Source organism: Cornus florida, unplaced genomic scaffold (assembly GCF_030987335.1).
Source record: "Cornus florida cultivar Cherokee Brave unplaced genomic scaffold, ASM3098733v1 CherokeeBrave_3.0.0_Hap2_Chr06, whole genome shotgun sequence".
NCBI classification, from domain to species: domain Eukaryota; kingdom Viridiplantae; phylum Streptophyta; class Magnoliopsida; order Cornales; family Cornaceae; genus Cornus; species Cornus florida.
This window is the reverse complement of record NW_026775576.1, coordinates 30,223,029-30,237,762: the sequence shown is the minus strand read 5'-3', so window position 1 is coordinate 30,237,762 and position 14,734 is coordinate 30,223,029. Positions and strand designations below refer to the sequence as shown.

The 14,734-nt window shown below is 38.2% G+C and overlaps 1 protein-coding gene across 1 annotated transcript; it reads left to right on the top strand.

Annotated features, from left to right (window-relative positions):
* Positions 1-9,614: 9,614 nt before the first annotated feature.
* LOC132313913 (LRR receptor-like serine/threonine-protein kinase EFR) lies at positions 9,615-14,129 on the top strand. The gene is made up of 7 exons (XM_059812848.1): positions 9,615-9,762; positions 10,288-10,344; positions 10,440-11,132; positions 11,303-12,325; positions 12,467-13,261; positions 13,404-13,661; positions 13,999-14,129. Exons 1-7 carry the CDS (start codon positions 9,615-9,617, stop codon positions 14,127-14,129), a joined length of 3,105 nt encoding a protein of 1,034 aa, XP_059668831.1.
* Positions 14,130-14,734: the final 605 nt, after the last annotated feature.

Below are 14,734 nucleotides of genomic sequence, written 5' to 3'. Positions count from 1 at the left end.
ACAAATAAATTAAATTAACAAAATGATATTCTCTAATAATTTTTTTAAAATAAATGATGGCAGTGGTGGTGGTGGATGGTGGAAAGCAGTAGTAGTATAAGTAGTGGTGTTGGAAGGCGGCGGTGGTGGCAATGGTGGAAATTGGTGGCAGCAGTGGTGGTGGAAGGTGGCAGTGGTGTTGGTGGAAAGCGGTGGCAGTAGTGTGGTGGTTGTGGTGGAAGGAGATAGTGGTGTGACTATAGTTGTAACAACCCGGGTTTTTTATTCAACCCGGATCGTTACAAGTAGTATCAGAGCGTCTGGGTTCGAATACCTTGGACGACGGGTTTTGGGTGCATATCATGTTTATGTTGCCATGCTCTACGTGTTTAAATGTTTCTTGGAAACATGTTTTGTTTGATAACATGTCTTGTTTGAAAACATGTCTTGTGTGATAATATGTCTCGTATGATAACTTGTTCAAATGCTCAGATGTTTTGAGACGCCTATTATTTGTTAAGCATGTCTTATGTGTATATATGCTTCCTGATAACATGATCTAGGTGGCTATCATGTCCTAGTGTGATAACATGTCTATGTGCTTTTGTTAGCATGACCGTATGCGACGCATACCTTATGCTTTTCATTCACGTGTATTGTCATACCATGTACCTACGTGCTTCTTGATAACATGTTTTGATCTATTTGCTTATGTGGCACCTTAAGTAGATAGCCCATTGCTTTATTGCATGCTAGCTGTCTTCTTTCATGTCTGGTTTTGACGTTGTCTCTTAAGATCTGTCGCATCCCTTGGGTGCATTCTTGTTTTACGAGTTTCTTCCTTGGATAGGAGGAATTCATTCCGTAAGGACCCATGTAGGGAACCTTCTTATCTGTTTTGTCGGTTGATGCAAGTGAGGCTCATGTGAGTGTAGAGGACTGCGATTTATTTCCTTTTCCTTGTCTGGTGGAGTGAGACGCGGGCCAGGGAGGCACTATTTCATTTCTTTTTCTTTCGCGACTTCTAGATTCAAGGCCTTAAGCGTAACGGTGCCTAGGACATTGTTGTCAGAGTTTGGGATTGGCCAAAATGGTCTGGCCAGACATTATTGGACCATACCCCACTCTCACAGATGCCTGGTTCTCGTAGTGCTTTTGGTAATGATCGTTTCTGACATTGATGTCATCCGTATCGATAGGTTTTTCAGAGTTAACCTGGTTCAAGGCAGGTTATGAATTGTGTCTTATACTGTCATGCTACCGTACCAAGTTGTGTGTTGTGGGCGGGTGCTAGTTGCCGTCGATGTTACCTTACTGACGAGTAAGTGTGGGCAGGCACTAGGCACTGTCATTGCTACCACACATTTGAGTACGTTGTGGGCGGGTTCTGGTCGCTGTTCGTACTGCCTTGTCAGTCTCTTCTTTTATCGTATTTCAATGTTTCGTTGTCTTGGGATTCTTTCGGCGGTTGACGTTGAGTTAACGTGCCGATTCATTTGAGGTGTTGTCTCTCAGTTCGTGGTTTCATGTTCGTTCAGTTAGTCTCGAGACTTCTGGAGTTATCCTTCGGTGCTTTATGAGCTGTCCTTCGTTTGACCTTTTATTCGGTCCCTGTTCTATTCTTTCCTGTATGTTCTGAATTTTGGGGACGAAATTCCTTTAAGGAGAGTAGGTTGTAACAACCCGGTCATTTACCTCCCTTTCCTTTTTCTAGAAATTTTACGAATGAATTTTTTTTGTTTAATTTTCCTTTCTGAACTCTGTTCCTTGTCGCTTAGTGTCGTCTTGAGTGCTTGGAAATAATTTCTGAGACTCTTTTCCATGGATTGACAACTTCCTTTGAGGACAGAGTCATTTCCGCATTTTTTATTTTTTTGACACTATTCATCTTTCGTCTTCTTCTCGGTTGTCACTTTGTTGGCATAATCTAGCTTTTCGAGTTCGGTTTTGCTTCCACTTTTGCATGCACTCATGATATATGATTCCTTAGAGACGTGTGTTTTTACTTTCCTAGAAATGCATGCCATTTGTGCACTTTCTTCCTTAGGGGTGTGGATGCACACTTTCCTTGGAATTTTCCTTTCTTTTGGGGTCACTAGTGTAATTACCAAAAGTAATTATTTTTCATTTTAGGGACCATTTTGCAATTTAATTTGGAAGATATTTTCAAAAAGGACCTTTTTGCAATTTCTGAAAAGTGTGAAAAGTGTCACACTCTCATTGGTCCACTTGTTGACATTTATGTGGAAACACTTTGATGCCTTGGATGATGACACATGGAGAGTAGAGATTCATCCACTTGTTGATCTAGGATTGGTGCACTTGTTAGCTTGGATGGTTGACAAGTGTAGGCTTGAGATTAAGCCTAGGAAGGAGCCATTGATTTGTGACAAGTGCATGCTCCAAATTTAGTCTTGCAATTCCTTTTGGGCCACTTTGGGATTATGGTTTTTAAGAAGGACTTTTGTGCAATTGACCAAACTAGTGTGTGTTGACCATGGTGTAAGACCACATAGTGAGTGGAGGATTTCTAATTCCTCCACTCACATTCTATCACACATTATTTCTTCATTTCCCTCTCTTGTAAAGAAAACCCTAGCCTCCATGGATGAAGCTTAGAGCCTTAAGCTTTGACCTTGATTTTTGAGGGCCTTCCACTCACCTTAGACCATGAAGTTTGGAACACTTTTTATTCCTCTCACTCTCCTCTTCATAACCCTAGAAGGGTTTGCCATTTTGTGTTGATTTGCCTTGGATTCTAAAGATACGCTTCTCTAGTGAGGTAGGGGATGTTATAGGTTTATATTTTGTTGTCTTGCATACTTTTGATGCTTATACATGTTGTATGCATGTCTTTTATTAATTTGAGAAATTAATGATTGTTGTAACTTGCATATAACTCACTTTTGACTTGGTATATGGCATGGCCTTTACTTGATATTTGTTATATAATTATTTGGAACCATTTGAATGAGTTTTCAAATCTAGAGAATTAATGAATTTAATTTGATTTAAATTCTAGTTAATTGTACCTTACTTGTTTTCCATTTTTGACTTGATATATGGCATGGCCATAACTTAATCCTTGATATATATTAATTTGAGATCATTTGAACAACTTTTGAAATTTAGAGATTTAATTAATTTAAATTAATTAAATTCCACATGATTATATCTTGCTCCCTTTGTGAAATTAATATGATATTTGCAATCACCATGGAATGGACATTCACATATATAAATTTGAGAATTTTTGGACAACTTTGATTTCTAGAGAAATTGATTAATTAGGTTAATTAATTTCCACTTAGTGTTCTAATGATAGGGACATCTATTTCATTGGACTTTTGCCTATTTAGCATGTATCATGACTTGTTGCAACTTGGCTCCATTAATGTAGTTAATGAACTTGCACCTTTATCTTGGAGTGGTTTGATTACTCATGTGTTGCTTAGTAAGTAGTTGAATCATAAATCATATACTTGTGGTATATCTATTTCAATGAATTTCATGTGCTATATATCTTGTTTCTAGTTTATATAGATGCACACTATGAATTCTTGACATTTTCACATGCCATGTTAGTTGATGAACTTAGGGCATGACTTGTGTATTTCAAAATCTTGGTTGTGCATGAAACGTGGTTAATGCATTTCTTGTATTTGATACAATTTTGGTTGCACAACTTGTTGATTTTGGGACTTGGGATGTCAATCAAGAACGGGGGAAGGTACCTTTGGGTTGAAAGCCCTAAAGTGATCCCAAGAACGGGGGAAGGTACCCTTGGGTTGAAAGTCCTAAAGTGATCCTAAGAACGGGGAAAGATACCCTTGGGTTGAAAGCCCTAAAGTGATCCCAAGAATAGGGGAAGGTACCCTTGGGTTGATAACCCTAAAGTGATCCCAAGACTAGGGGAAGGTACCCTTGAGTTGATAACCCTAAAGTGATCCCAAAACTAGTGGAAGGTACCCTTGGGTTAGTAGCCCTAAAATGATCCCAAGAGTACGGTTTTAATCCGGGCGATATCCAAGTTTTCGCACTATTTGATTTCACTCTTTAAATTTCAAGTTGCTATTCTTTGAAGATTTAAACTTGTCGTGTATGTGAAATGCTTCAAACTTGTTTACTTGCATAGATATTATGCCTCGTCTTTGATTTCGTGTATTACTTCGTGTCATGCTAATTGGTATGTTCCAATCATGTAAATTGCATTGATAATGTGATCCTTATATTCCCTTGTTTTCTTATCGTGTTGTATGGATTGTCCCTAACCTCGTTCAATTGCATAGATATTATGCCTTGTCCTTGACTTCATGTATAATCTCTTTTCGTGTTCATGGAATCTCCCATCCTTGTTAATTGCATAGACATTATACCTTGTTCTTGAATCCGTGTTTAACTTGCATAAATATTATGCCTTGTTCTTGAATCCGTGTTTAACTTGCATAGATATTATGCCTTGTTCTTGAATCCGTGTTTAATTTGCATAGACATTATGTCTTGTTCTTGAATCCTTGTATAACTCTTATCGTGTTAATCAGAATGTACTAATCTTGTTAATTGCATAAATATTGTGCCGTGTTCTTGATTTCGCGTATTATCCCTATCGTGTTAATTGGTATGTTCCAATCCTGTAAATTGCATTGCTTTATGTGATCCACGTATTCTAGTATCTTCTTGTCGTGTTGTATGGACTATTCTAAACCTTGTTAAATTGTATTGAAAATGCAATTCATGTTGATCTATACTCAAGCATCCTTCTTGTCGTGTTCTGTGGATTATCCCAATCTTGATTCATTTCATATAAGTATGTATATTATGATTCTTATTGATTTATGCTCTAGGGTAGCTTAGGATGCTCCCTAAGTCTCACTTTAACATAAACGTTAAGTGGCATGAGCCCTTTGACATGTTTCACCTTAAGGTGATAAATTGTAAAACGCTAGGTCGATGCATGCTCATTTCCTACGAGTAGCTTTATGTTGCTCACCCCAAAGTTACTGGGGCATATTTCAGGTACGAAGACTTGGTTCGTGATGCTTAGCATTCCTTGGATGTCGTGTAGCTTTCAAGTTTCCATTTCATGCAGATGTTAGCATGAAATGTCATTTTGTAGACTTATATGTCAAACTTGTATTATTTGACTCCATAGATGTAATGTGTACATAAGTACACCCTTTGTATTGTATTTGACATGTATGAGATGAGGCCGGAGGCCAATGACATGTAATTTGTATCCCATGTATTTTTCGACTTCATGAAATTTTATGAAAATTCATGTGTTGTTATGTCAAAACTTTTGCATCGGGCGTGGGAATTCCATTCTGATTCTTTCATAGGGTCTTATTAATCATGTATGAAGTGTGGCCAAGGGCCAAACAGTCATTTGAGACCATTTCATAATTTTGATTTTCAATTTTCTCATTTTAAGTTAACTTTCGCCTTTTTAGCCGTTGGGGGGTCGGATTTTGACTCGGCCATTTTCGGGAGCCGCGGACCATTCCTGCGCACTCAAAATCATCATTTACGTTTGCGTGAATGATCGTTTCCATAAAAAAAAAAAAAAAAAAAAAAAAAAAAAAAAAAAAAAAATCCCTTTTGTTTGTGTTTTAAGCCTCCTATGGACTCATTTCACCTTTTTGTTGAAAAACTCGGCCCAAGGGCATTTTGGGGATTTCCTTTGGGAAATAAATTCTGTTCTCAACTCTGTCACATAGAAAATATGATTTTAAGGGGAGTTTCTTCACGACATTTTTTCGAAAAATGTCATCTTGATCTCGAAAATCGTGCTCCAAACTCATTTTTCTGCTAAAACACTGTTTCTGCTGCACTTTTAGTGTTCTGGTGCAGTTGAACCGGTTCAAGGTGTCATTTTGTTCAGCGTTGAGCATTCTACCAATGTTGAACTGGTTCAAGAAATGTTGAACCGGTTTAAGTATTCTAGAGATTTCAACTTTGGCCTTCCAACTTCAAACTAATGTAACTTCTTCGTTTCAACTCGGAATTGTTCCGTTCTTGAGTCTAAACTGACCGCGTCGAAGTAAGCTTTCCAATGGTACTAATTTCAACTTCAGATTATTTTCCTAGCTCAAGATATCCTCGTTTTAGTGAGAGGGTGTCGGATTTGGTTTGAACCAGGATAGGGTTCTTTTGAGATTTCTCTTCCTTTGGCCTTGGGACTTCATGTAAAGTTACCAAAGGTTATTTTTGAATATTTAATCTCATTTGACTTGTTGGAAGTCAAATTCCTTCCTCTTAGGGTAAAATGACCATTTTACCCTTGGTCCTTTCTTCGGTAGGGTTTTCATACCCTTGTCCTTGTTTTGCTTCCGTACTTTGTTCCTTCGGGTTCCGCGACCTCATGGAAGGTTATCAAAGGGTCTTAGAGGTGTGTTATGCCTTGGGAGACCATTGTCTTATTTCTTACTTTCGCATCTGGATCCGTTAATGGGTCAATCTTCGGTTCATCACTGTAGTACCGGGTTGAATCAAAAACCCGGGTCGTTACAATAGTGGTGGTGGAAGGCAGTGGAAGTGGCTGTGGTGGTGGAAGGCGGCGGCGGTGGTGGTAGTGGTGGCGGTGGCGATAGCAGAAGGCGGTGGTGGTGGTGAAAGGTGGTGGCGGTGGCGAAACGTGGTGGTGGTGATGGAAGGTGGTAGAAGGCAATAGTGGTGGTGGAAGGCGATGACGGCAGAATTGGTGGTTGTTGAAAGCGGTGGCGGTGGCAGTGGCAGTGGTGGTGGCGGAAGATGGTGGTGGTAGTGAAAGGCGGTAGCAGTGGTAATAGTGGAAGGTGGTGGCAGTGGTGAAAGGCGATGGTGGTGGAAGGTGGTGAAAGGCAATGGCAGTGGTGGTGGTGGAAGGTGGTGGCGGTAACGGTGGTGAAAGGCGACGGTGGTGGTTGCGGCAAATGGTGGCGGTAGCGGTGGTGAAAGGCGGTGGCAGTGCTGGAAAGTGGTAGGCTACAGTGAAAGTCAGTGGTGGTGGAAGGCAGTGGTAGTGGTGGTGGTGGTGAAAGGCGGAGATAATTGTGGTGGAAGGTAATGGTGGTTTTTGGACTTGGAATATGAGGGTGTTTTGGGAAGTCGATTTTTTATAATAAATAACTTGGGAATATAATGACCATTCCATATGTTTAGTTGTAGAATAGATTTTCATTTCCGAGAATGAATTTTCATTCTAATGGAATGGTTGGAATGGACATTATATTTTATTCTTGCACACCAAACGTAACATAAGAGAATTTTGTTGCTTATGCACGTTTTTTCCTGTCTCATTTGATCCTTCCTTCTTCTACTAGGAAAAGGCTTCCGCTTTGAGTGGACTCCTCTTGGGTCAATGGGCCCATTCCTTTTCAATAAACTGGGCCAGCAGTGATTGGTCTTCTCTTCGCATGGGCCGGGCCTATCTGGTGGTTCCTTACATGGGGTTTCAATACAAAATCCATTGACTCATAGTTTAATAGGATTTAAAATTCTACCATTAACTTTTAGAGTCAGATGGTAATTAAAACAATAATTAACTGATATTCTGATCCAATCGGGATCTTCTGACAGAAGAACTACAATTAATTCCCTTTTTATGTTTTATAGTTGTCGATTTGCAAGTTAATTGTTTGGACGCCTAAATTTTTTTGAAATAAAACTTACCATCCCAAAAATATCTTTAGGGCTCAACGGTCCCCTAATGGATCATTGTTTCCTTGTGTGCCGAGATATATATCAATGCAGGCAAAGTAACACGACTTTACGTTAGAATGGTAACGAAAGGTTTTGACCAGTGTGGCGAAGAGAATGAGATAGACACAGCCTTAAAATGATAGAAAAGATGCTTCTCACTTGATAATTGTGTTATGTTTGAAAGTACTGAATGGATATTTTATATTTGGGATTGAAATTTTTGCCAGAGTCCAAATATTGCTGTAATAAACACTTAACATGTATAGTTCCATCTATGATGTGTTAATTTTCAGACTTCTGCAAACTGAAGTATTACTTACATCAAAGACTTTTCAGAGTTCACACATGCATCAACTACAGGCATTTCGAACCTCTCCAAAATGAAGTCATTCCACTCTATTGGCATTGACCTTCATTTCAAGAATAAGTGACATTGGGTCATTGACTATCACCATCACACACACCTGTCAATGGAAAAATCACAGAGCAAACACACATAGTTTCAAGTGACGATCAATTTAGTAGCATCAGGAGTCCAGATCAATTGTTTGGACTCTTAAAGTGTATGAAATTAAATTATTATCCCAAACATAAATTGAGGGCTCAATGATGCTGTTTGCATTAAAATACTGTCAAAAGGAGATGACCAGCGCATGAGGAACCGGTTTATGAAGGGTGAAATACACACAATCTTACCGCCTTAAAACGGTGGAAAATATAGCTTCTTAATTGATAGTTCCTATGTTACGCGAATTCGTGTATGTGTCCACACATCGTGTCAAATTCTCATATGAAAATACACGTTCACTGCTAACCATTCATATTATTAAGTACTTTTATTTTATTTAATAGAGTAAAGTAAAGCTTTTATGTAACAATATTCAACATATGCAATTAACTAATTTTGAAGTAATAAAAAATTAAATTATTAGAAACAAATTTTTTTTAGGTATATGTCCATCCAAAAGTTTCATACACGCATCTCATACTTATTTTCGAGCAGTTTGTGTTTGATATAGTTCACATACTTTCCAACATAAATAATACTCCAAGTATCTTGCCAATGTCCAAAGTTTCAGCACTGAACAAGACTAGGAAAACAAACACAAGCTTTGAATTCCACATCGTTTGGTTGCCAAGAAAATGGAGAAAGACTTTAACATGTACAGCCTCCTTTAAATGTACTCTGCTCATTGATGGTTACAAGACCAAGTTACAATAAATCTTATGGAATAGAAAAAAATTCACTAGGGGAAAACTTTTCCAGGGGGTGTTTATGCATCAATTTTCGGACTTTGGCAAAAGCTATATTGAAGTATTACTTGCAAGTTGCGTCAAAGACTACTTTCCTGCTCTAGCCTAGAAGGTATAAGCTCTCCCTAGTCTAGTGTTCAAGTCCCAGTGGGAGCAAAATATGGGTGTGTGTTTGCTTTGACATTCAAAAAACAATACAAAAATAAAATTAAAAATTTGGGATTCCACTTTGTTGGCATGGGCAATCACTTTCACACACACACACACACACACAGATTTTGTGGTCACATTTCTTTTGAGGAGACCAAATAATGGTTATGGAAATCTATAAAGAATTTGGGATGAATTCCACAACTGAACAAAGAATAGTATTGTGTATTATGTGGAATTTCAAATCATTGATTTACAATTTGACAGAATCACACTCCCAATTCATTGCTATGGATGTTGAAGCATAAATTACGTTAAAGACTCCCCCTCTTACATCAATGAGGAAGCATTTCTAAACCATTCCAATATTGACTCTCACTTTCACACACTGCTGTCAATGAGGAAATCACAGAGCAACAGACAAAAAGACTACTAGGATACTCTAGTTATGTGGAACTGCTATAAATTTACAATTAAAAATTAAAATTCCAATTCAGTTCTAACTCCAAATTTAATCTCAACACCAAACAATATTTACTACTTTTACAGTCATGGGTGTAGTATTGTTATTGTTTCTAATATACTCATTTGTGACTTGCCTGGCTGTGTCTTCAACCAGCGTCACAGATGAGTATGCACTTCTACCAGAAGTTTGCGTCTTTTTGGACCTGTTGTATAGACAGAAGGATGTTGGCAGAGGTTGTGATGATCTTTTGTGGACCCCCTCTCTTCATGGTAGATACGAAGTTCAATCCATGTTCTTGTGTTTGTCTAATTTTATTGGACATAATTTCCCATGGAAGTCTATTTGGCGCTCCTATTAGAGTTGCCTTCTTTGTTTGGACTGCCACCTGGGGAAAAATTCTAACATTGGATAATCTGCGTAAGAGAGGTAATAGCATTGCTAACTGGTGCTGTCTCTGTAAAGCTGATGACGAGTCCGTGAACCATCTTCTTATGCATTGTCCTGTTGCATCTGATTGTTGGAATCTCATATTCAGTATTTTTGGCGTTCAGTGGGTAATGCCTAAGCACTCTTTCCAATTAATTAACGCTTGGAGAAGCTGCCCTGTTTCTGGTCATGCTCGTGATTTTTGGAGGGTCGCCCCACATTGTGTTTGGTGGTATATTTGGAGAGAGCGAAATAACAGAAAATTAAGGGAAGGAATCTTCTTTTGCAAACCTTAAGTCTCTTATTCTTCGTTCTCTTTTCTATTATGTTAGAGGCAGCACTTGCTCCTCGATTGATGATTTTTTTGTTCTATTGGACTCTGTTGGTCCGTAAGTTTGGCTTTTGCTCTTTCGTTTTTGTGTATTAGGGACACGTTCCCCTTTTGAACGTTTTTCTAATATATTTTAACTTATCCAAAAAAAAGAGTATGCACTTCTAGCCTTCAAAGCTCATATTACCTTTGATCCTAGTAATGTTCTGGCAACAAATTGGTCAAAAGGCACCTCCTTTTGCAATTGGGTTGGTGTTTCTTGCAGCCGTAGGCGCCAAAGAGTGACAGCCTTGAATCTTTCAAATATGGGTCTTAGAGGTACCATCCCCAAAGAAGTTGGCAACCTCTCATTCCTCAGTTTCTTTGATATCAGTGAGAACAGCTTTCGTGGCCATCTCCCTGGTGAACTAGGTCGTTTGCATCGACTAAAATCAATCAATTTTCGCGTCAATGAGTTTAGTGGTAAAATTCCAACAAGTTTCAGAATTCTAACCAAGCTTGAATACTTGCTTCTCTCTTACAACTATTTCACAGGATCTATCCCCCGAGAGATAGGATATCTTCCCAAGTTGAAGATATTATACATCAGTTATAATAACATTTCAGAATTCATTCCTTCCACCATCTTCAACATTTCTTCTTTGCAAAAGATTGCCCTCACTAACAATAAGCTGTCTGGTACTCTTCCAGTGGACATGTGCAAAAATCTCTCAAAGCTTGAAGGGCTATATCTTTCACAGAATCAGCTAGGTGGGAAGCTTCCTACTAGCTTACCCAAATGTACTGAAGTTCAAAATATATCACTGTCATACAATGAATTTACAGGACAGTTGCCTTGGGGAATCGGTAACTAATGATACTTATCTAAGCTTCGGTTTTTATATCTTGGTGATAACAGCCTGACTGGTATAATTTCACCTTCAGTTGGTAATTTTCCATTTTTATAGGATATAACAAAATAAACGTATCTTTCAATTTTGCAATCTCTAAGCTTCTTGTCTTCACTTTTCTTGCAGGTGAATTACCAGATACAATCTTCAACATCTGTTCACTTGTAGAATTTGATCTCTCCTACAACAAAATCTCTGGTGGTCTGCCTAAGGGTCTATGTCGCCAAAATCCGAGGCTTGAACTCATTTATCTTACCACAAACCAACTCACTGGCTATATCTCTTCTGGACTCTCCCATTGTAAGGCACTTAAAGAACTTGATCTATCATTTAATAATTTCACAGGAAGCATGCCAATTGACATTGGGAGCTTGTCTGCACTTCAAGTTTTATCTGTTGCTACAAATAACTTGAAAGGTGAAATTCCACTTTCAATTGCTTATATGTCCATGTTAGAGGAGATTGATTTGGGTTGGAACAATTTTCATGGTATCATTCCTTGGCAATTGGGGCAACTCTCAAATTTGATAATGTTAGTACTTTCTTTAAAAAAACTTATGGGTGAAATACCATTGTCACTCTTCAACATAAGTAGATTAGAAAGCATAGCCCTCGCAGATAATCAACTTTCAGGAAATCTTCCATCAAGTGTTAACCTTTGGCTTCCAAATCTTCGTACTCTATATCTTGGTGGCAACCAAGTCTCTGGAATAATTCCCAACTCAATCTCAAATGCCTCCCAACTAGTTGATATTGATCTGTCCAGTAACTTGTTCATAGGTAGCATTCCCACTACTCTCGGGAATTTAAGCCACCTCCAAGTTGTTGGTTTAGGATTGAATCAGTTGAAAAATGATCCATCGACACTAGAACTAAGTTTTCTCACTTCATTAACAAATTGCAGGCTTCTGAAATCACTGACCATAGAATTTAATCCTTTAAATGGTATTCTTCCAAAATCCATAGGAAATTTCTCCAGCTCTCTTGAAGAAATTACTGCAGGTGGCTGCCAACTAAAAGGTATAATTCCTAGAGAAATTGGAAATCTGAGCAACTTGATTCTATTGGCTCTAGGAGGTGATGACTTGTCACGGTCAATCCCGGTAACATTTGGACAGCTACTGAAACTCCAGATGTTGGAAACTGTTGGTACTAAATTGTAAGGCGCGATAACAAGCGGACTTTGTGATTTAACAAGCTTGAGTGAGTTAAGGTTGTATGGAAATAAAATTTCTAGATCAATCCCGAGATGCTTTGGGAACCTTACTTCGTTGAGAATACTCCTTTTAGATACCAATGCCTTAACTTCCGAAATTCCATCGACTTTGTGGAACCTTAAGGATATCATTGTCCTGGGATTGTCTTCTAATAGTCTAACTGGTTCTCTAGCTCCAGAAATTGGTAACTTGAAGCATGTTACGCGGTTGGATCTATCAAAGAATCAGTTCACAGGAAAAATTCCAAACACAATTGGGCAACTTCAGAGCCTGGCCAACTTCTCCATGTCAGAAAACAGACTACAGGGTCCTATACCCCAATCATTTTCTGATTTGATAAGTTTGGAACAATTAGATCTGTCACGGAACAATTTTTCTGGTGCAATCCCCAAGTCATTGGAGAAACTTTTGTATCTCAAGTATATAAATGTTTCTTTCAATAGACTAAGTGGAGAAATTCCAAGTGGAGTACCTTTTGCAAATTTCACGTATGAAGCTTTCGTGCATAATTATGCACTATGTGGAGCACCTCAATTCCATGTCAGAGCATGCAGAAGCCCCAAAAAATCACGGAAGACAGAAATTCTTCTAAAATATATTGTACCACCAATTGCCTCATTGATAATTGCTGTTGCTTTTCTGATTGGGTTGCTAAGATGCAAAAACAAAAGCAAGCTACTTCCATTCCAATGTGATTCACCACCTGGTGTAACACATAGAAGGGTATCACACCAAGAGATTCTTTATTCAACAAACTACTTGAGTGAAGACAATTTGATTGGTAAGGGAGGCCTTGGTTCGGTATACAAAGCGGTATTCGCTGATGGGATGGTTGCTGCTGTTAAGGTTTTCAATTTAGTGCAACAAGGTGCATTCAAGAGTTTCGATGCAAAGTGCGAAATAATGCGCAACATTCGCCACCGAAATCTTGTCAAAATAATCAGCAGTTGTTCTAACCTTGATTTCAAAGCCTTGGTGCTACAATATATGCCTAACGGGAACCTTGACAGGTGGTTGTACACTCACAACTATTGCTTGGATATTGTCCAAAGGTTGTGCATTTATGATAGATGTTGCATCTGCAGTAGAGTATCTCCATCACAGTTGTTCAACCCCCGTGGTGCATTGTGACTTGAAGCCAAGCAACATTATGTTAGATGAAGACATGGTTGCACACGTAAGTGATTTCGGCATAGCGAAGCTCTTGATGGAGAACAAGTCAATGGCACAAACAAAGACATTAGGCACCATTGGGTATGTGGCACCAGGTATGTTCCCTCTACAATAAAGAAATTAAGATGTAAACATATAATATGCAACATAAATTTTTTGTTCTTCCTTTTTCTTTTTGATTCGTTTGGCATACAAGTTTGTGGTAAATTAACTGATACGGGACTTCTGTGCATTTTTCATTTTTTCTCCATCTAGAAATAAATTTTATATATCAATTGGTAGCTATTAATAGTGAGAAAAGGAATAACATACCCAAAAAAAAAAAAAAAAAGGATAATGAAGAAATATGAATGTAAGTTTTTTTCCTCACCCCTACTAAATCTCACCCCTAATTGTTACTTTCTAATAAAAATTTGTTATTACAAATGTCAGAGTATGGTTCGGCTGATATAGTATCTGCAATGGCGGATGTTTACAGTTATGGAATTCTGTTGATGGAAACATTTACAAGAAAGAAGCCCACAGATGATCTATTTCAGGGAGAACTGAGTTTGAAGCATTGAATATGCGAGTCTTACCCTAGTGAAATACTGGAGGTTGTAGATGCTAATTTACTAAGAGAAAAGGAAGAAGAATGTTTTGCTGCTATAAAGAATTGTTTGACATCCCTCTTGGGATTAGCTCTAGAATGCACCGCAGACATACCCGAGGAGAGGGTTAGCATGAATAATGTCTTAGCCAGGCTCAAGAAGATCAAAATCACGTTTCATGAGAACATAACGAGACGAGGCCTTGAATGAAGCCTCTGATCTAGCTAAGTTTCAGAACCAAGTACTCAGTTAGAGAAGAAATAAGCCTTTTGCATACTTTATCAGAGGCATTCTTATTCACTTGTTTGAGATATTCCTCAGAAGTATCAGAGGCATTCTTATTCACTTGTTTTGGATATCTGTATGACATGTGACTCACAAGAGCTATTATTTGTGGGCTTTATCTTTCATTTAGTTGAATGTTTGTCACTTTTTAAAATGATATTGTAAGTTTTTTTTTTTTAGTTGGATACTTGCAATATAGTCCATTTTCATTCAGATCAGAATTGTGTAAAAGAATTTGAGCTATATTTCAGAGCATTGAATCGGCCCTTGGAATTGAATTGGGTGAAAATTTA

Bases quoted from the DNA above. Each gene is read 5' to 3' on its own strand.
- LOC132313913 (XM_059812848.1), top strand. From the start codon at position 9,615: ATGGGTGTAGTATTGTTATTGTTTCTAATATACTCATTTGTGACTTGC. The intron at 10,345-10,439 runs GTAAGTTTGGCT...TCCAAAAAAAAG, and splicing joins CTATTGGACTCTGTTGGTCC to AGTATGCACTTCTAGCCTTC. The intron at 12,326-12,466 runs GTACTAAATTGT...TACTCCTTTTAG, and splicing joins CCAGATGTTGGAAACTGTTG to ATACCAATGCCTTAACTTCC.